This window comes from Microtus oregoni, unplaced genomic scaffold (assembly GCF_018167655.1).
Source record: "Microtus oregoni isolate MIOR12 unplaced genomic scaffold, Mior012 000002F_ref0000024, whole genome shotgun sequence".
Taxonomy (NCBI): Eukaryota; Metazoa; Chordata; class Mammalia; order Rodentia; family Cricetidae; genus Microtus; species Microtus oregoni.
This window is the reverse complement of record NW_024543061.1, coordinates 37,654,932-37,676,692: the sequence shown is the minus strand read 5'-3', so window position 1 is coordinate 37,676,692 and position 21,761 is coordinate 37,654,932. Positions and strand designations below refer to the sequence as shown.

At 39.4% G+C, this 21,761-nt stretch overlaps 1 protein-coding gene across 1 annotated transcript in view; it reads right to left on the bottom strand.

Moving 5' to 3' along the window:
* Tafa1 (TAFA chemokine like family member 1) overlaps positions 1-21,761 on the bottom strand; it is a 515,503-nt gene that overhangs the window by 101,380 nt on the left and 392,362 nt on the right. Inside the window, exon 3 of the mRNA XM_041638018.1 lies at positions 12,047-12,187. Coding sequence (XP_041493952.1) covers positions 12,047-12,187 — 141 coding nt within the window. The remainder of the gene's footprint in view (positions 1-12,046; positions 12,188-21,761) is intronic.

Sequence of the window (21,761 nt, the reverse complement as noted above, 5' to 3'; positions counted from 1 at the left end):
AAACTATTGCAATTGCCTTTGGTTGTCCCCAGAGAAGGAAAGCAAGTCCTTATTGCTGGATACATCATGAATATCAGACACAGCTCAGAGGACCAGAGCTGGAGATGATCAGAAAACCACATCCTTGTGGACTAGCTCTCATTACACCAGAAGGTGCCATGCAAGCTTGCAAGGAAGGGAGACAACAAAAGTCCCAGCCATCATAATGACCATCATTGCACGACAGCCCTAAGGGTGTAACAGTCACATGTGTATCTTGGTTGTAACCAGAAGTTCTCTAATTGGACTTAGGAGCTACTCAGCAAGAGAAAATTATGCCTTGCAAACCACCAAAGGCTAATGAAGTCACGGATCTTAGAGGAGAACCTACAACTACCATTTGTTAAACCAGCACAACCGTAACTATATTATAAATACTCATCTTTATACCCACAGATAAAAGTAGTTCTTATTTATTATCAAGGAAACTTTTCTTTGCAACAGAGACCATTACATGAAATCACAACCTACGAAAATTGTAGAGTTGTGGAGCCCAGTGCCACCTGATACTTCTATAATAAAACTCCTGAATCTAAGGATCAAGATCATTCCAGAAGAGGAGGCAGAAATATTTAAAGAACCAGAGAACAGAAATTTTGCTCTGAAATTTTGTTTTCTAGAAATGTCTGAGCTACACCCATGAAGTTTCACCAACATAACAATGTAAACCAGAGAGCAGGAGAAACGGTCTTCCCTTCCCCCCCGGAAAAGCGTACCAATTGTCTGTCCAATATCAAAAGGTCAGACCTGAAAGTATATACATATGAGCAACATTATATGGACTGTTTAGCTTGAATTTATGTACTTAGGAATACACATATACATGCATCTATGAAAATTAAAGAAAAAGAAGCCACAAATTTCAAAGAGAGCAAGGGTAAGATACATCAAAGGGTTTGGAGGGAGAAAAGTGAAGGGTAGAATGATATTATATTAAAGTATCAAAAATTGAATATTTTTTAAAAGTAACTTAATGGGCTTATTTTGCCTCAGAGCTTCAGGTGGGGAATTCACAGCAGGAGGATTTTGAGGGATCTGACCACACAGTAACATGTGTCCACAGTCAAGAAGCAGGAAATAATGGATACCTGAGTTCAACTCTCTTTCTCCTGTCTATATAATCCAGGATCCCAATCTAGAGAGTGGTACTATTCACAGTGGGCAGGTCTTCCCACCTCAGTTAACCCAACCATGATAATCTGTCATAAGCATGCCCAAAGGTCCCTCTCTTAGGTGATTCTAGATCTCATCAGGTGGACAGTTTGAGATTAATCATCACACCCTCTGTTTTAGAAGTGAAATGGGGTGAATTGTGGATGATGAGAGTTCTGTGCCAGTGTTCTTTGTCAGGTGGATACCCCAAACCCATCCAGATGGTCCTGAGAAGTTGGTGCATGCAATTGCCTTTCTGAATCCTTTGCACATCTTGGAGCCCAGATCCCTCATCTCATTTTTAAGAGACCACATATGTGGAGGAGATTTTGATGCACTAATGGTTATGACTCTTGTTGGAGAACTAATGGGCACATGCTCTCTGTGATTGATAAAGAGTCCACTAAAAGACAAGGGACAGGGCACAGAACATGGACTAATGTATGTAAAGTTCTTGTGGCATGAGGTTATAGAGCTGGCCCTATAGGGGAGGATAATTAATTGGCCACTTCAGGCAAATAGTCATGGTTCTAGAAGACCACATTCCTCCTGCCAATGAGGCTTTCTTGCCTGTTCTGGCAAGGTCTATGGAAGACTAAAGTGGAGGAAAAAAATAAATCTTGCATTTCCCAATCTTATAGTTAAACAGATTTTGAATGTAGATATTTCCGGGTCTCTGCCATCTGGTTAGTATGGATTGTAATTCCTTGTTACTGTGGCTATGGAATTTCACAAGCCCCTGAGGTTACAACTTTGCTTACAGTTCAGGAGGGTACAGCCCATTATCGTGGGGATGTCATGGTGGCAGGAGAGTGAGGCAGCTAGAAAAGCCATCTATACTTTGGAAGCAGGGAGCATTGAATGTTACTTTGCCTTCTCTAATGTAGTCTTGGATCATAGCCTGTGAGATATTATCACCCACATGAAATGTGGGTTTTCCAAAACTGACTAGCCTAATGTAGAAACTCCCTCACAGATGGGCTTACAGGCTTGTTTCTTTGATGTCAAATTGACAGTCATGATTAGCCATCAGAGTAGGCAACTCATGCCCTGTTTGCATTAAGAGTAAGCCTTCAGAGATTTAATAAACTTCAGAAGATGGAGGAAAGTATTAATTTTTAAAAGTATTATTCGACTGTGTGAATTTATATGTGAGTGTCAGAAGGGGCCATCTGCATTGCTGTTCTCTTAGATGACATTATCAGAAGGTACTGCATAGAAATACACTACTATCCCCAGCAGTGTCCAGCACCACTGCAGAAAACAGGGCCATGGATCTTTCCAGGGGTCTGAAATAATTCACAAGGCTTTCTTGTTATTAATATGGTCAGAGCATTAATAAAACAAGACCTTGAGACCCTGTCTTCCTGAGCCTCAAGACCAGCTATAGAAATGAGGAGCTGGTTCCTTAAATTTAGAGCAGCATTTTCTCTCCCCTTTGAGAAAAGAAAAGAACTGATTAAAAGTGAACTCATATGAGAACAACACACCTGGGCTCTTTAGAGATAAATGAAAACCAATTGCTTTGGGAGAAACACAATCATTTATGAAAATGATATCATGTGTCATCAAATTTATAGCAGGTAGACGACTGACAGGGATTGGGGCTATACCAAGATCTCTTTCTCTGCCTCTGTCTCTGTCTTTCTCTCTCTCTCTCTCTCCCCCCTCTCTTTTACACACACACATATGCATGAATGCACGCACACCCCCACACTCACATACATATTCACCCATGCATACACACATTCACACACAAAAGCTTGCATGCACACCTTTTACTACATGACATGTATTTTATGACTGCTGTATTTCACAAACCTGTATTATGCATCAAATGTAAATAATTCCATACATAGTTTTCCCACTAAAATGACACCAAGTTCTCTGATTTTTTTAGCTGCTGTCTCGATCCATGGAGCTAATATGTGTGAAAATGCAAGGAATTAAATGCTCAAGGACTGTTGCTAAATAAAAGTAAGCACAAGCAGCTATAACACATCCAATTTCTATTATGTCCTCAAAACATCCAGTCTCATTACAACTCCTCATATTTATCATCCTCCCTTTGGTGAGCCACACAGAGAAGAGTGGCTAACTAATTGAGTTTGTAAGCCGTTTGTCATTGAGAATGATTTAAATGTAATTTTTCTCTCCTCCCTCCTTAAGACTGAATATTACCAAACTTTTCATCTCTGCCTACTTGATTGATGAAACTGCATCTCAGTGTTTAATTTACATTTCTCTAAGTGAGTAATGTCCAGTAATTTTTTTCAAGCTTGTCAGCCATTTCTCTTTCTCTTTCAGTGACTTATTTGAGGTATCCCCCTATGCTATGCTATAACATTACAGACATGAATCATTCTATTTAATATGATAACATTTGATTTATAAAGTTTTGTGTACGCACATCATAGGCCTGTGTGTGCGTAATTATTTTCTGTAAAGATGTAATGGTTACTTCTGGCAGCTACATTGTAAAATAATTGTAGGGAATGGAGGACAGAGAAAATTACTTTTATTTTTTACTTTCCCTTTGCTGCACCTATATACATAAGCTCCTTTTGAATAGTTCTCATTGACAAATAACTATACAATATATGGGATACAGTGTACATTTGTACTATAGGGTGTATACACATATTTCTGTATATATCGTGTTGTTTATTACTTTACACTAAAATGTATTATGAAATAACTTGCTTTTAGCTAATAAATAGTCAAAGAAAAGTGACTATATGAGTCACATGACTTTCATCTCATAGTCTTTATGAATCAGGTGTCAGTAATATTATTGTGCTAGAAACTGAAGTGGCTGTACAGAAGAATGGAGGCTGAGGAAAGATGAGGTGTCCTATCCAAACACAATTCCAAACTTATGGTACGCTGCTGGCCAAAGGAATGATGTGCACATGGTTCTTCTCTCTGTTGGTAACGACTCTGCAAACTGGAAGGAAAGGCTAGGAAGGTGATGGAGGATAGTACAATGGCTTCTGCTCTGAAAACCACTGCTCACCAGCTTCCTGCTCTTCTCATCATGAAAAGGAGCGAATGCAGAAACTGGCTTTCAGTTAAGAGGTGCTTCTTGTACGAATGCAGCCTCCAGTTCTTTTGTGGCTGGGCGGGTGCTGGTCTGTAGTTGGGAACTCAATGCTGTTTCAAAGAGAACTCGCATATAATTTAAAGCCCACATCTGCATCTGCAAGTGCCGCCATTTCACACATAAGGGCATCTGAGCTTCTCTTCTATTGGGAGGAGTTGGTTATGCCTATTAAGCCAGCTGGAATTGTCCTTTCAAGAGCAAGGCAGCTATTAGAGGGAGGTGGTGGAGAATGGCATCTCTGACACGTCACATCAGCTCCTCACATGGTGCTTCATTGAGTGGATGACAAGCAACAGTGCAGAACACAAAGAAATCTTTTCCCATCACTAACATATTTGAAAATAAAGCAAACAAATTTTTAGGTTATGTCTTGAAAAGTCTCTAGATTATTGGCAAACCGTACCTGAACTTCACAGGTCATGAGATATTGGAAAGATCCGTGCACTGTTTGCCTAGGGGGGTCTAAGGAAAAACTCTGAGACATAGACATAGGAAAAACAAAGAAAAACTATAGTATCTACAATGTTATGGCCTTGTGTCTATATCATGGAGCACATAAGGTCTATGTAAGTGCTTGTAACAGAACAAAAGCTTATAGTATAAAATATTTGACACTCATTGCAACTTTAACCAACTGCTCGTCTACAGAACTTCTTAGAACTTTTAATATGATAGTACAGTTTGGCAGGCTACCAATGGGACTATTTAGTGTTAAATTGTATATAATATTATTCTATGGAAAATATGCTGAATTTAAAATTTATCTCTATTCTCAGGCTTTCCCAGCATTATATTGTGTTTTGGGATTTATGTCAAGTACATCAAGAAAATTTTATCATGTCTTTTCCATCCAATCGATATCCATGAAACACTTGCAAAAATTCAGGTTCTGAATCTCATGTCATACAACTGTATGAGACTATATATTACAAATCTAACTCTGTCAAGTAAAATTGTTTGCGACAGGAACTTTATATGTAGCCCAGGTCAACCTCGAAATTATGATCTTCTTGCTTCAGTCTCCTGAGTGCTCAGGTTATGAATTACACTATCATGTCTGTTAAATTTTTCTTTAATTGTTCTAAAATGTTGTCCTTCTACCTACAGATAAGTGTAGTTCTCATCAAGGAAGCTTCTCTTTACAACAGACAGAGATCAATATAGAAAACCACAACCAGTCAAAATACAGAGTTGTGGAGCCCAGGCCCAAAGGATACAGCTGTAAAATACTCCCTCATCGAAGTGTAATGAAACATTCAGAAAGATTTTGGGGCCAGAGGTTCAGAGAGTTTGCTGTGAGATTGTGGATCCTAGTTATTCTCACGAATTTCTGCCAACATGACTGCCTAAACATGAGCTGAACAAAGTTGACATCAATAGACAAGGTAACGTGGTCAGAAAAAAGTCCATGAGGCCTCAACCCTACACAAATAATTATGGGTAAACTGAGGAAATCTGGGAGTAGGAAAGGTGGCCTTCCACAATGAAGAGAACACCAAATGGTTGTCCAGTATCAAATGGTCAGCCCTGGAAATATACAAAGTAACATTCTAAGGACCAAACAAATTATATTTTGAAAATATATATATATATATATATTTATATATATATATACATAAACATATATGCATGCAATAACAATTAGTGAAAAAATATGTCATAAAAGAGGGTGAGGAGGGATATATGGGAAGGTTTGAAGGGAGGAAAGTGAAAGAAGGGATGCTGTAATTATATTATAATCTCGAAAAACAAAACATAATCCTCTCCAAAAGAAACAATCCCAAAACAACAATAGCAATACTGAATAGACAGTTCTTCAAGACAATGAATCAATCTATTTCGTGGAAGATCTGTCTAGTGTTTGTGTTCAGTGTCTATGGAATACCCTTTCTAACTCACTACCTTTCCTTTCCTCCCTATGGCTCTCTCACTCTGTGGCCTTTCTCCTCATGTCTGCCAGTCTTCTGTGCTGTCAGAATCTTTGTGTCCCTTTCTTTCTATGTGTTCTTGTCTTGCAGCCTTATGACAAGCAAGGAGAAGATTGTGCTGATGTACAAGGACTTGTTTGTGTTACAAAAGTTACTAGGAAAGTAGTGACTCATTGTATTAGCAAAGGGTTTATGGAGATCTTGGGATGCTCATGGGTGAAAGATTAGAGATCTCTAAAAGAAGTTTGCTTCTGTGCTCCTCCCCATGCCTGGTGACAGAGGGTAAGACATAAGAATATAAGAGCCTCAAGTCAAAATCACCAGGAAGTGTAGTCATTGAAATAGTCATCCTCTTCTCTTACTGAGAAGAAAGACAGATGAAGTTACAAAGTCAAATGAGACTTTTACTAGTTTAGACTGAGGTTAATGTCTACAAGGCATTACAAAGCCCCTGTACTGTATGAACATCTCATTATGAAACAGGTCCTCCCTATAACACACACACACACACACACATACAGAGAGAGAGAGAGAGAGAGAGAGAGAGAGAGAGAGAGAGAGAGATAGGAAAAGGAAGAGAGAGTGGAACACACACAGAGAGAGAGACAGACAGAGACAGACAGAGACAGACAGACAGAGAGAGAGGGGGGGTAGGAAAAGGAAGAGAGAGTGGAACAGAGAGACAGAGAGAGAGACAGAGAGAGAGAGAGAGAGAGAGAGAGAGAGAGAGAGATGCATTGCCCTGTTAATACTCAATTATATAGAACTGAAAGCATGCTTTACAGAATCACTTCTACCTAGTTTATGGCATTGACTCCAGAAGGTACAATTCCTATGATATCTAATAGGAAGATACAGACATCGCTCGAAGTATATCATATTTCTGTAATGTCTTTTCCTATTTACCTATATATTTGAATCTTACAAGAAAGCCTTTGAAGCTCAAGTGTGGTAATACCAGATGTTGCTTTTAACTATATTTGATGCATGAGGTCTCCTGGAGCTCCACAGCCCAGGTTGACCTTCTGTCTCTGCCTCTTAGGGAAGAGAGTAAGGGGAATTCAAAAAATATTGCAAGTGTGGAAAGCAGAGAGTGAATAAATGAAGGTATATTTAATCATTGAGAATCCTATGTAGTTATTGACAATTATGTCTGGAAGAATATTCACAAACATGGGAAATATTTTTCATATATTAAGTTAAATGAGCCCTCTATCAATTAGTGTCACAGAATCTAAATCTAGTAAATATCTCCATCGAGCTTTTACATTTGGGTGTTTGGCTAGGACTATAAGGCAATCACCAAAGCCATGACCATTTCTGGAAATGATATCATGGATGTTTTCAATGTATGGGTATTATTTATCTATGGCTTTAAAAATCCCTACAATGAACTTGAACTCCTGAGAAGCAATCGATGCTATCCAGGATGATTGGTTGGAAAATATTCTCAGAACACATGGGGGTCAAGATGCCACCATGCTGAATTTACATGACAGTGATTTTTCTAACAATTATTCACACTTACTAGTAAGATAAGAAATAGAACCTATAATTTAGAGAACACTTGAGTGCCAATGTGGAAATCACATTACAATCAGTGTTTTATTATTCCTTACCTCAGCTCCAGGAGGCATTAATCCTTCGCATTCTCATTTTGGAGAGGACAACACACTGTGGTGAGAGAGACACACGTTGCCAGAGGCTGTTCTACTGGTAAAAGGTTTAGCTGTGATTCTGGTAGAATAATGTAGTCCAATATTCTAGCAACTCCATCAAAATGATTGCTCCGTACTTATTTTTTTCATATTGAGTGTTAGGTTTTCCAAACAAATTAATTGATGGCTACATGTACTTGTTCATACATGCCCATTGGTGCAGGAGAATTGTCTATATTCTGTCAATCATGTTTTAAATAAATGCTGATTGGCCAGGCAGGAAGTATAGACGGGGAAACCAGACAGGAAGTAGAGGTGATGAAATGAGAACAGGAGAATTCTGGGAAGCAGAAAGTTGATTCCTCCCACTCTTGCCCAGGCCACTGAAGCAGCAGGATGTAGGTTGCCAGCTGAAAAAGGTACTGAGCCACATGGTTAGCATAGATCAGAATAATGGGTTAATATAAGCTACAAGAGCTAATAAGTAGCCTGACCTAATGGGCCAATCAGCTTTATAACTTATAGAGATCTCTGTGTGATTTTCTTTGGGGTTAAACAGTTGTGGGGTACCAGGCGGGACAAAATACCCAACAACAAACAGGACCCTCCATGTTACAGCCCATAGATTTGAAATTGAAGTGTTATTTAAATGTGAATATTCATCATCATACTAAAGAACTTTTAAATTATTTTTTCTTGGAATACGGAGGTGGTGGTCTTTTTGTTTGAAACAATCACACTGACAATAGTTTCCAAAATTAAATAAACTTGTCGTGAGATGAAAATATTGCTGTCATATGGTTCATCATCCAACACAAAATTAGAGCCAAATGCAATTTCTCACTCTCTCAGCACAGCCAATACACTGTACTTTGTGTTTTTTATCCAAAATCTGAAGGCAAATCCATTCTAGATTGTTAGTGATGAAAATAAACTAGAAGCAGGATGAAGATTTATAGGTAACAACCTCAATGCTTTCTTTGGCCAAGAACTTAAGAGACCATTGTAGCTTTATGCAGTACAATGCCTCCTGCCTTCTTGGCAAGTACTTCCTCCTGTAATAGGCCAATATGGCTTTAGTAGGCTAGCTGTCTTCCTTCCCTCATTACCAATTCTTCATGGTGTTCATTGTGATACAAAACAGTCCAAATCACAATCTAAGTCAGTCAACCTCAGTACCAATGACACTGTTGTAAATCCTTTGGTCAGGGGAGGAGTCCAGTGTAATGTGGATGCTTAGCAGTATTCCTTGGTAGGGCCAGCAGTAGTAACACTCCCCTTCTTGATCGATATTACCAAGTGACTCCTGGGACACACTGCTACAGTACAGAACTGATAGTACTATATTCTAAAATTTGGGTAGTCACATCCTTCAAGACTAAATTGACTTTTCCATGGAATAGAAGGACAGATTGATGGCCATGTATGCTTGTTCCTCTGGCTGTCGTTGACCAGGCAAAAGTTGACCTCTTGACCCACGTTGGACCAATCACACACACACTGTTGTCTCACAAATCTTATTTACAGCATGGGATCTTGGTTAAATATGCTTTACTGAAGCTTTACTATTAAGCCAAGTAAGATCAGAGTGGTGCCTTTTACCATTTCTAATTCATATGAGAGTGTGAAGCAAATACTTGAAGAGAGAATCAGGCCCTAAAAAGGAGAATGAAGTAAGCAAAGATCAGAAATCAAAGGAAGAACAAAGACAGCAACTGCCAGTGGTTCCTGCAGAATTCTTGTACTTTCTAAAATAACTTATCTTTTCCTTGTCATAACTTGAGTGTGCTTCTCTCTCAACCACCGACTAGTCCAAAAAGAAAAATACAAAATGCAATCTTATCTAGGAAGTGTCCTCCTTACCCTGCATATCTAGAAAAAGAAGAGAGGACCTAAGCCAAGAGATAGAAGTTCTCAGTCCTGCTCTATGACCCTGCACTCATGGGTCATTTCTCTGAGTCTCAACTACCCTGGTGAAGAATCACGAAATCAAATCACACCTAAACCTTTAAATTTTATTAACTGTAGGGAAGCACAGTCTCCCTGCTTGGCCATAGTATATAAGATTATCTTAAGGTGTCAGCAAGATTTAGGATTAAAGTCTGCGATACTGGCATTAAGAGTCACAAAAGAAAAAAACTGTCAAAGCATGTATTAAGGGGATTATCCTGCTATCCTTAGTCTATTTCTTTATGCTTGCATTGGGAAAGAAACAGCCTCCTCTGATATCCAGTCTTTGCCATTGCCTCTTATGATTTCTGTATGTTTGTCTTTATGTTTTGGCAACCAGCTTTATACTAAAGAGGGTAGACTGATGTAACCTATAGGATAGCAACAAAATAATGACACACGAGCTCTAAGGTTTAACATAAAGGGCATTGGAACTTATGTTCTGCTTTCTTGCAGGCACTCTGGGGAGTACCTACCCTCATATTATAAAGAAACCAAGCTCCAATGGATAGGTTCACATGGCAGAGAACCATAGTACTTGCCAACAGCTATATGAACAAGCCATCCTAAAATCTCCCACTAGCACCAGTCAACATGATAGAACTCAATTGCGGCTCCATGAGCACTTTCAAGACAGAACCTCCCAGCTAAGTTTAAGTCTTAATCCACAGGCATGGTAAGATAACATTGGAAATTTAACTTAATCTATTTATTTGATACAGGGTTATATGTAATCCAGGTTGGTCTTGAAATTCCCATGTAACCAAGGATGACTCTGATTCCATTTCTACCTTCCAGCCATTGTGATCACAGGTATGCATAACTACACCAAGTTTATGCCATGTTGGGGTTTGAATTCAATGCCTTCTGCATGCTAAGCAAGCATTCTACCAACTGAATCACAACCCTAGTCCAGTGTTTGGTATTTTCAGCTGTTAAATTTGAGTGTGATTTATAACACACAGAATAGAAACCTCATATAACAACAGTAAGTGTTTTGTTAGGATTAGCTAAAACAGCAATGAGCAATGTGTACCAGATTTTAGCACATACTCAGACAATGGTGTTCACTCACTCATATATCCAAAGCAACTAGAGTGATACCTGGCAGATAATTTGTGATCACTAAATATCTTTTAAATGAACTTTAGGTACTGCAAACTTTCCTATTACTAACACTACCATAATCCCAAACAAAATTCTTTCCAAATAAGTTGAATCCATACAATTTTTTGTTCTAAAGTTTCCTTTACTTAGTTTTCCTTTTTATTTATTTATTAATTTATTAAAGATTTCTGCCTCCTCCCCGCCACCACCTCCCATTTCCTTCCCCCTCCCCCAATCAAGTCCCCCTCCCTCGTCAGCCCAAAGAGCAATCAGAGTTCCCTGCCCTGTGGGAAGTCCAAGGACCACCCAGCTCCATCCAGGTCTAGTAAGCTGAGCATCCAAACAGACTAGGCTCCCCCAAAGCCAGTACGTGCAGTAGGATCAAAAACCCATTGCCATTGTTCTTGAGTTCTCAGTAGTCCTCACTGTCTGCTATGTTCAGCGAGTCCAGTTTTATATTAAAATATGTGAAATCGCTCAAGCCAGATGTCTCTCTCTCCTTAACCCCCCTTGTGTGTGTGTGCTTCTATAACAGAACACCTGTGACTAGATAGCATACAAACATAATAAATTAATTTTCACAGCTCTAGAGACTTGGATGTTCATGATCAAGGCATGAGTGTTTCTGATGGACGTTTGTATTCTGATGTTGTCCTCTCATGATTCCTCACTACATAGTGGGAACTTCATGAGTGTTTCTGATGGATGTTCATGTTCTAATGGAGGCCTTTCATGATTCCTCACTACATAATGGGAACCAGAAAAGGAGGGGCACAAGAGGGGCTACACTCCCCTTTTTTAATAGCACTAACTTCACTCACGATGGTGCAGCCCTCATGACTCAGTCACCTTCCAGATGCCTCATTTCCTGAATCATCAAAATGGCAGTTTGCCTTCAACATGAGTTTTGAAGTAGACATTCAAACCTAACACAAAAGGAACAAAAGTTCCACATATATGCTGAGTTGTGACATTTAGCATCACAACAGTTTAGATATGCCTTGTCCATTGTCCAGAAACACAGTTTACACAAGAAAACACATCGTATGTTGTGTGCAGTGAATTAATGAGTGGATATCCAATAGAAAGGGTTAAAACCCATTACTTACCATCCACACAGGAAGGTCGGTTTCTTGTTGTCCCAGCCACTTTCCCAGGTAGACAGGAACACTTCACTGTTTGCGACCGCTCCTCTATACGGTTCTTGTTACAACACCTGTGGGCTGCAATCACTTCGCAGGTCCCTCCTTCTGTCAAGACAATAAAAAGATGGACATTGATTATTTCTAACTCCAGGGCTCCTGTGGTGTATTAAAATACACAGACAGGTTTGGAGAAAATGACAGGAATTATAGAGGGGCCCTGTGACATACAATTACTAAAGAGCTCTCTTCCATGGTCCATTACAGTCTCAGAGAACCTAGGCATTGAAGTGCTACACTCAAAACAGTGAAGAACACCAGCAAATAAGTAAATGGGCATCTCGAGATGTGATGATTCTGGGTTGGATGTAATAGAAAGCAGTGGAGCAGCAAATGCCTGGAGCTTACATGCCAAGTAAAAAGACCACCTGATTTAGATACTCTGTGCTGAGCACTCTTACCTGTGCTATCTGCATGTAAGGTTCTCTGAACACCGACTAATGAAGAGAAGCAAAAACCCAGTGATGCAGAACCTATAAGGCCATAAAGTGGCCAGGTCAGGTCTCTTTCCCACTGCCTACCCATGATAAGGGGGCTGAACTGAATAAAAATCTAGTCCAGAATCATTGTCAAAGCCAGATGGCATGCACAAATGAAAGGGAGAATTTCTAGAAGGAATGCTATGTGCTTTCTGTGGCATGGCTACATAGGATGCCATTTAAATAGGTAGGGCTCACGCAGGCATGAACCAATGTATATGTGTATCCTAATAAATCCCACTCTCTACTAGCTCCTGGGAAGATGAGCTCCTGGGTCAGGGTAGATGTTGGTGGCTTTTGATTTTGCTGTTGTTGTTAAGCAGCCCATAAACCAGCCATTTTCTCTATTAGCCTCTCAAATGCTGAGATTAAAGGACTGCATTGCCACAGTCAGCTTGGGTCAGTTTCTTCCATCTGGAAGCAATGAGTTTTTCAGAGTTATAAAAGATATTAAGAATTAACTTTCCTATCATCAAGTTTTGAATTCAGAGACAATGAATTTTCGTTTTACCAAAATGGGCTCTTAGAATTCTTGACCTTATAATTTTTTACCTTTGGCATTCAGTAAACAGATAGCAAGAATTTGTTGAACAAGTGCTCTATATGATACTGTTATAAGCTCTAAGGCAACTATCTACTATCCAGATACATAGAAGGTAACACAGGCAAGTGGAAAAAGGGGACAGAAAAAAACAGATAATTAAGACAGTTCTCTGAGAACTCAGCTATAACACAGTGTTTTATGTACAGTAGGAACAGGGCATGATGTGGTTCTCTCCCACCAGTCATTGGAAAGTTTAGAGAAAGTTTGTTGCTTGTAATCTCTAGGAGGAGCAAGATGCCACTTGCATCCTAGTTAAAAAAATGGATACCATGACACATCCGACAATGCTCCCTGACAAACTGCTGCAGCAGGGGAGGACCTTGTCCCCAAGTACTAATAACAACTGCTACAAAGCCTTCATCTGCTGTTAAAGAAACACACCAAAGTGACCTATATTAGATATGTAGTTCTATCTCCTGTAAGAGAAGAGAAGAGAAGAGCCCAAAGCTTAACCCACTGATTTTCATTAGAACTTCACTCTTTCCACTTAGTATTGGAGGGTCTTAATTTCCTCATCTGTAAAGTGAGAATCATAATCCCAACTCCTACAGCAGATATGCAGATGTAAAGTAGAGAACATGCCCACCTAAGGAGTTTATCAGTGAGCTTGATGCATAGCCCAGAGTCCCACAACAATACCTGCAACAACAGTTGCAGAGGGGATTTCTGCCTGCCATTCCTCTCCTTTTGTTTCTTGTTTGGTTTTGGCTATGATGAGGACCCAAACCAGGGCTTTGTGTATGCTAGGCATGCAGAGTTACATCTCAAGTCCAACTATCCTCTTTCCTGTCTCAGTGTATATGGTCCCTTCTATTGCCTCTTAGCTCCTATCCAGCTCCATCACTCAAGCACAGAGGCATAGTCTTGAAGTACTGTCTTAGTGCCTATGCATCCAACGCCACCTCCCTCCATCATGTACACATAAACTATAAAGAAAAAGAGGAGGGATATAGAACAGGGTACACACACATATGTATATGTATACATGTACATGCTTGTGTGTGTATATGTGTTTGTGTGTATGTGTGTGTGTTTGTGAGAGAGAGAGAGAGAGAGAGAGAATCCTCAAGAATTTTCTTTGTTAATGCCAAGATCAATTCTTTAGATAATGTCTCATGATCTCCACAATTATTCACTCTTAGTACTCCATGAATTTCTAATTTCCCAGAAGTCAATGTTGGTGGTTCCTCCCACTCAAGCTATAAACTAAGACAAGATCAAGGTTATTGTTTATTTGTTCTCAGTCCTATCAACACAGAGGAAGCCTAGAAATCTTTTTTTTAAAAATGACTGATTAAATAAATAAATTAGCTGACTTTACTCGCAATAGAGTATATCTCAGGGTCTGTAAACAGGTAGAGGGGGAGATCCATTTGTAAAGGGAGATTACAGAAAATTTCCAAGAGTCTGAGTTGAAAGGCAAGATTCCAATTGGCAGTTATGAGGAGCAGAACTCATCATAACATGTATAACATGATAATCTGAGGCATTGTAAATGTCAATTTATTATTATAGAGTAATTTTAGATTTCCACAATATTTATGAAGATGGTACTGAGAAGCCTCAAATCTATCTCACTCTGCTATTTCCTGCTTGTGTTATCTAATTATTGACATCTTCAATATGGTGCACTTGTACTTTATTGATCCCTGGCATTGTGATCCAGTCCTATGGCACCTGCTTGCTTAGCAGATTCTGACTTTGATGACTGGGAATTCTTCCACTGGCTTATGCATTGCTTTGACAGGTGGTGACCACTGTGGGTTTGTTTGACTTTTGTTTGGAGGACTCTCACTTTCTGATTCTTACTCTTGCTCAAGAATCACACTCTCTAACATATTTCCATTAACCAAAGTCTAAGCTCTCATAGACATTCTTAACTTTAACCTTTTCTACTCCAGGGTTCAACCAGGCAGATGAAACTGTATTCACTTTTCTTATCTTTCTAGGTGCCTCATGGCTGTGACATCTTCTCAAACATTCATGGCTTTTTAGTAACCTTGGCCTTTGGGGGTAGACTGGTCAGGCGTTTTGCAAAATGCCTTTAATGTCTTTAAGTTGGGCTTTACCTAATGCTTGTCTTATGATTAGAGTGAGATTATGTGTTTTTGGAGGAAGATTGGAAAGATAAATGCTGCTCTGGTCCCATCCTACCACAGGTATACACTATCAATCCATCTTTCCCTTATTAGATGTTAAATTTTGTCACCAGGCTGAGGTAGTAGCTGACTACTATCTTCATTGTTATTGTATTTTCCCTTCCTTTCTACTTTGTAGTATACTCCCTGGAAAGAAGTTGCTGTGAACAGTCTACATTTAGGAACCAAGGAGTTATATTCTGTGTCCTGAGATTATGATAATTCATAAAAGTATCTGGAATTCTTCTGCATGAGCTTGGTATCTTTCTCCTCATTTTCATTTACTTACATGTACCTATGTATACTCATGGATTTTATTTATGCGTGATCTGATTTTGCAGTATGAGGTCATTTAATTGCTTCAAATATTGCTGATTTGAATACTATGAGGTTTCTTTTGGCTTCTATGTCCCTTTGCCACAGTGACCATCGTTACCTTGATTTTTTTATCATTATTATGAATACTTCCGAACTTCTTGGCTCTTCAAGATGAAGATGTTAAATGAGCATATTATAGGTGTCCTGGCCTTATGCTATAATTATGTTTGGAGCCGTTTATCCAAAGCAATTATTGTGGCATTTCAAATAGATACTACAACCAAGAACTAAGGCTTCTAGGCCAGATGAGACAAGATTCAATTGGAGGGCACTTCCTTTTCCTTCTCTTAAGAGAATCCTGTCTCTTGCAGTGTGGCCAGAATAGCAATTTGGAAAGACAATGTCCAGTTGTGGGTGTTACTTCAGTACCACATCCTCGGCACCTGTGTATAGGAGGGATTGCAGAAAAGAAAGGTGGCCAAGCAAGAGAGACAAATAGCACTGTATAATACTGAGCAGGAAATAGAATGACTTGAACTTGGGACAATGGAAAGCATCTCCCTATCTCTGTGCTCACAGGCATGAAATTAGAGTTAATGCAACAGGGCCAATGATACATTACACTCTCATCTAATCACCAATGATCATGTTGCTTTAGCTAGCAGTTGTCACCTACAACTTCCTTCAATCAAACTTGTAATAGGTAGATTTATATTTCATGAAAATACTACTAATTTAAGTGACTACTTTGCTTTAATACCCAGCAGCTGCAATATTTTGGAGGAAAAACAGAAAAAGGGATGTAGATGCTCCCAGGAGGTACTTTGAATCTCATTTGATTTAGACTCAAGTCAGCAGCAATGATAGACATAAAAGATCTAGAGTGTAGCATGCTGGATCCCAACAACTTTACATGACATCACCCCCAATATATGAGGAAACAAGTCCCAGACACAATTGATAACTGGATTAGATGCACACAAATGGGACTTCAGACAACAATGCCATTAAAACAGTTAACTGAATCTGGAGAGTTGACAAAAGCCAAAGTAAAAAACTTGCCACCCAAGCCTGAGGACCTGGCTCAGATCACCAGGACCCACGTGAGACGGGAGGGTGGCAGGCTTCTGCAATGCCAACAATGTTCGGGCAAAGACAAGTAATCCTCGGAGCTCTCTGGCCAGTTTGTCTAACCAAATCAGTGATTCCCACAGCAGTTCAATATTCAGATCTATCCTGATCATGTAAGTTGAGTTTATTTGCTTGTGCTGACAAAATGAAAATATGTAACGTTTTATAGGAAAAGTCTCCCTTATTCTAAGTTATGATTTGTGGGGTCTATAGGTCATGTAAAGGAGTCCAGCTGACTTCACACAAGGAAAAGGGTCTGCTACCACAGTGCCTGAAAATTTAGTGCAACAAAGTGTTCTTTAACCATAGCACTCTGTTAAGGAAGAATGAAAGCAATCACATTTAGCCCATTACCAGTTATACAAAGCTAGTACTAAATGGCAAGCATCGAATGGATGGATGGATGGATGGATGGATGGATGGATGGATAAATGATGGCCAGGCACATAGATACAGAATGTAATTGAAAAAGGTGGATTTCTTCAGCAAATAACTAAAGTACAGTAAACATGCCAAATGTGGCTCCCCACCCAGATCTATATTTAATATTTCTTAGTGATAGATAGCAGCATCCCATGTTTAATTTGATCCATGTCAAATTTAACCAGAAATTGATGAAATTGTAGGAAAGTAAAACCCTGTTTTTGTAGCATAACTACAGAGATTACAAAGTCTATTGTCCACATCAGCTGACTGCTTGGAAAAGCAGAATGGATACACACACACACACACACACACACACACACACACACACACACACATCTGTCTGAATCAAAGAGAAGTTTTATCATGCCCCTTTCTGGAAACTGGAAATAAAGACCCCTTTATTTAATATTATTTGTATTTTAAGTACCACCTTGTGAACTGTCCCTTTAAATCTAAATGCCAAAGTTATTTAGAAATCACAACAATACTTGTCATGCAAATGCTTTTCAGCCTTTTCCGTGGCGCCATTGCCAATCCATTCCCAACTTTTGACTTTGTCCAAGTTGAAATGATTTCAAGGTGATCTATGGCCTGTCAGAGCAGTCATTTAAGAACTCAGACAATCAGACTTCCCTTTTCTGCATATGGATTATTTGGAAAATGACTTCTTCGGGATTCTGTAGAGCATTTGTATGCTCAGCCAATCACCCAGGTGGAATAACTGATTAACTAATGGCAGAGGATACAGTGCAAATAACAAACAGTTTGGCTGCTGTCTGTACTACTCAGATATTCAAATCATTGTTCATCTGACTATAGAAAACAAGTCTATGATAAAGTATCTATAAAAGTGCAAGCCTCTACCCTAAGTTTACCTTTATAAAGGGTTCTGTTATTTTCCAGTTAGGTCCTAATACATGAAGTGTCTGGTTAATGTAGGTCCTTCAGAAATAGCTAAGTATGTTCAGTAGACAGCAACCTCCTAGTTCTCTCCCTACCCAAATTTCAATAGACTCTCTTGCCTCTCACCCTGTTCACTTACCTTCACCCAGGTGCAAGGGGAAAATCCCTTGCAAGGAAACCCCATGGGCCATTGTTCCCTTTTCCATCCCTCTTGATCTCTTTGGTTTGTCAGAGCTCTGAGTGCATTATCAAATTTATTCTTAAAAGGAAAAGAAAATTTCTAATACCCTCAAAGGTGAAAAGAAGTCATCATTTTAAGATTATTTTTGGCAGCATCAACTCTCTGCCAAACCCAAATGCTCCAAGCAAGAGATCTCTCTTTCTCAGCTCCGTGCATCACTGTTTTGCTCTACACAAGAGAGAAGACCCAAGAGAGATGGATTGCTAAGGAAAATGTTTCTTTTCAAAGGACTCCGCACTGATGGCAATTGAGTGTCATGATGGAAAGGGAAAGCCTAAGAATGATTGGCAGACAGATGATTAAAAACAGAACTGAAGGTTGTCATTACAACCAGAATTTTCCCCTGGATTGGAAATCTACTAAAAGTAGCCTATACTAAGCAACTAATTCATTCTGGGCTACAAACTGGGAAAAACCAGTTGAAAATGGTCACTCGTAGGAAGTTTCTTATGTCTATTCCTTTTCATCTGTCCATGAAATGTATTTATCCATGTGTTGATGGTTTTACAAGCAAGAACCAGCATAATGGGACAATTTAAATTTCCACAAGAGCAGGCTTTTTGGGGAAAGAAAACAATATTCTAGGCCAGGAGATACAGAGAACCTCTTTTCTTTCCCAGAAAACAGAACAAAAATGAACACTTGGAATTTCTTCATTTGCTCTGTGTGTGTGAGAGAGAGAGGGGGGAGGGAGGAGGGAGGGAAGGAGAGAGAAACCATAATTCAAAGTCTTTGAGTGCTCTTCCTGAATCAATACACAAAAATTTTTCTAATATATGTTTATACCCTTCACATAATTCTCCCATAATAACATTCAGAATGCATGATTTTGATGTTAAAAAATAATGCTCACTTTTGCTATAAAGCTTTGGCAGACTTATTTTCTAAGTGATGGAATTGATTACATGTCTGTGATAGATGGAAAGGAGAAAGAAGCAGAGAAGGGAAGAACTAATGGAGAGTGAGTATAGCTAGATAGGAAACATTGGTATATGAGAAGAAAGGCTAACCATTAACTTTTATTGTCAAATATTTGATTGTATAAACTCCTTGACATGGACACAACTATGTTATGGTATTTAATCCATGCTTTCCCTTAACTCTCCCCAGGTCCCCAGGTCCCCACCCCTTCCCAAATAAATTAATATTTTGAACATTTTTAAAAAGTTGTCTTTACATTTCCACCAGCAATGGATGAGTGTACCCCTTTCTCCACAACCTCTCCAGCAAAGGCTATCATTGGTGTTTTTGATTTTAGCCATTCTGACAGGTGTAAGATGGTATCTTAAAGTTGTCTTGATTTGCATTTCCCTGATCGCTAAGGAAGTTGAGCATGACCTTAAGTGTCTTTTGGCTATTTGAACTTCTTCTATTGAGAATTCTCTGTTCAGCTCAGTGCCCCATTTTATAATTGGGTTGATTAGCCTTTTACGGTCTAGTTTCTTGAGTTCTTTATATATTTTGGAGATCAGACCGGACTGAAATCTCAAGGTCCAAAACAGGAGCAGAAGGAGAGAGAGCACGAGCAAGGAACTCAGGACCGCAAGGGGTGCACCCACACACTGAGACAATGGGGATGTTCTATCGGGAACTCACCAAGGCCACCTGGCCTGGGTCTGAAAAAGCATGGGATAAAACCGGACTCGCTGAACATAGCGGACAATGAGGACTATTGAGAACTCAAGAATAATGACAATGGGTTTTTGATCCTACTGCACGTACTGGCTTTGTGGGAGCCTAGGCAGTTTGGATGCTCACCTTACTAGACCTGGATAGAGGTGGGCGGTCCGTGGACTTCCCACAGGGCAGCGAACCCTGATTGCTCTTCAGGCTGATGAGGCAGGGGGAGTTGATTGGGGAAGGGGGAGGGAAATGGGAGGCAGTGGCGGGGAGGAGGCAGAAATCTTTAATAAATAAATAAATTAATTAATTAAAAAAATAAATAAAAAATAAAAAGTTGTCTTTATATTTTCTTTCTTCAGAAATAAAGAAGTGACTTTCCAGGACACCTAAAAAGTTGAAACTTTGAGTAGAGGTAAAATATATATAAGCTTTTTATTTTAGTTGAAATAACTTGGAAATAAAGTAGCAACTAATCACACACACACACACACACACACACACAAACATACACACACACACACACACACGAATGAAGCATGGATCTTTATCAATAGCCAAGCAAGGATAGGTATTTAAGGTCCATGTTGGAAAAATCTTGGTTTGCATCTCGAGGAGAGGGAACCTCAACTGTGGAATTGCCTCTGTGAGACTGGCCCATGGGTATGTCTGTGGGGCCTTTTCTTAACTGGTAATTGATGTAGAAATGTCCTGCCCACTGTGGGTGATTGTTCATTCCTGGATGGGGTTGAGCCTAGGCTGTAAAGGAAAGATAACTGAATGTGAGCTATGGAGTAAGCCAGTAAGTGACTTTTCTCCATGTTCTTGTTCTCTGCTTCAGTTTCTGCTCTCATTAGCTATTGTAAGTTCCTTACTTAGCATCCCTTGATGGTGGACTGTGACTTGTAGGATGAAATAAAACCATCCCTCTACAAGCTGCTTTGGTAACAATGTTTATCACAGCAACAGAAAGCCAACAAGGACAGAACCAAAGCAATATTTGGAGGAAATTAATAAAACCTAGGCGGAAGTATGTTAAGATTGACAAGATTAATTGGACACTTAGATTTTTCACTTTTTTTCAAGTAGTTCCTTTCTTGAAAAGCTGTAATATGTAAGATAAAGCAGAGTCTTTGAGACTCGTTTTTATAGGACTTCCTGATCAGGCTTTAAAAATAACTCTTTAGAAATCTATTGTAGCGGATGTCAGAAATGCATATTTAAGACTCTGTTAAAAATGCTTTATTGACCCAATGGGCTGGAAGGAAGCTCCAAGTGTCTCTCTCTGTCTGCGAATCATTGGCAGGAGAGACACTAATGGATCTTCAAGCATGGCCTGGTCAAGCAGGGCAAAATGGCTGCTTAATGTGTTTAAGTAGTTTAAGATTAAACAAGTTATCATCTTCTCTGTTCCAGGGATCTGGGCATTTACAAGACAAATTTTCAATAAAGAAGAAGAAACCTGGGAAGAATAGCCACATCTGATGCGGCATACAATGGGAAGGCCATACATAAAAGCTGGCTGCTAAGGTTCAAGTCCTGGGACAGGATGTTTCCTCTTATTTTTTCATCTCACACTTTGGTTTCTCAACTGAGAAGTGGATGATGGTGCCAGCGTTATAACGGTGCTTTGAGGACAAGGTACAGGGGTTAAGCAGTACAGACAGATGACTACCATGATGCTGGGTTCAAAGTAGGCACTAAAGGGAATCTGATGTTCTGATGCTGTGGAGATGGTCTTAGACTAGATGGGAATATTGAT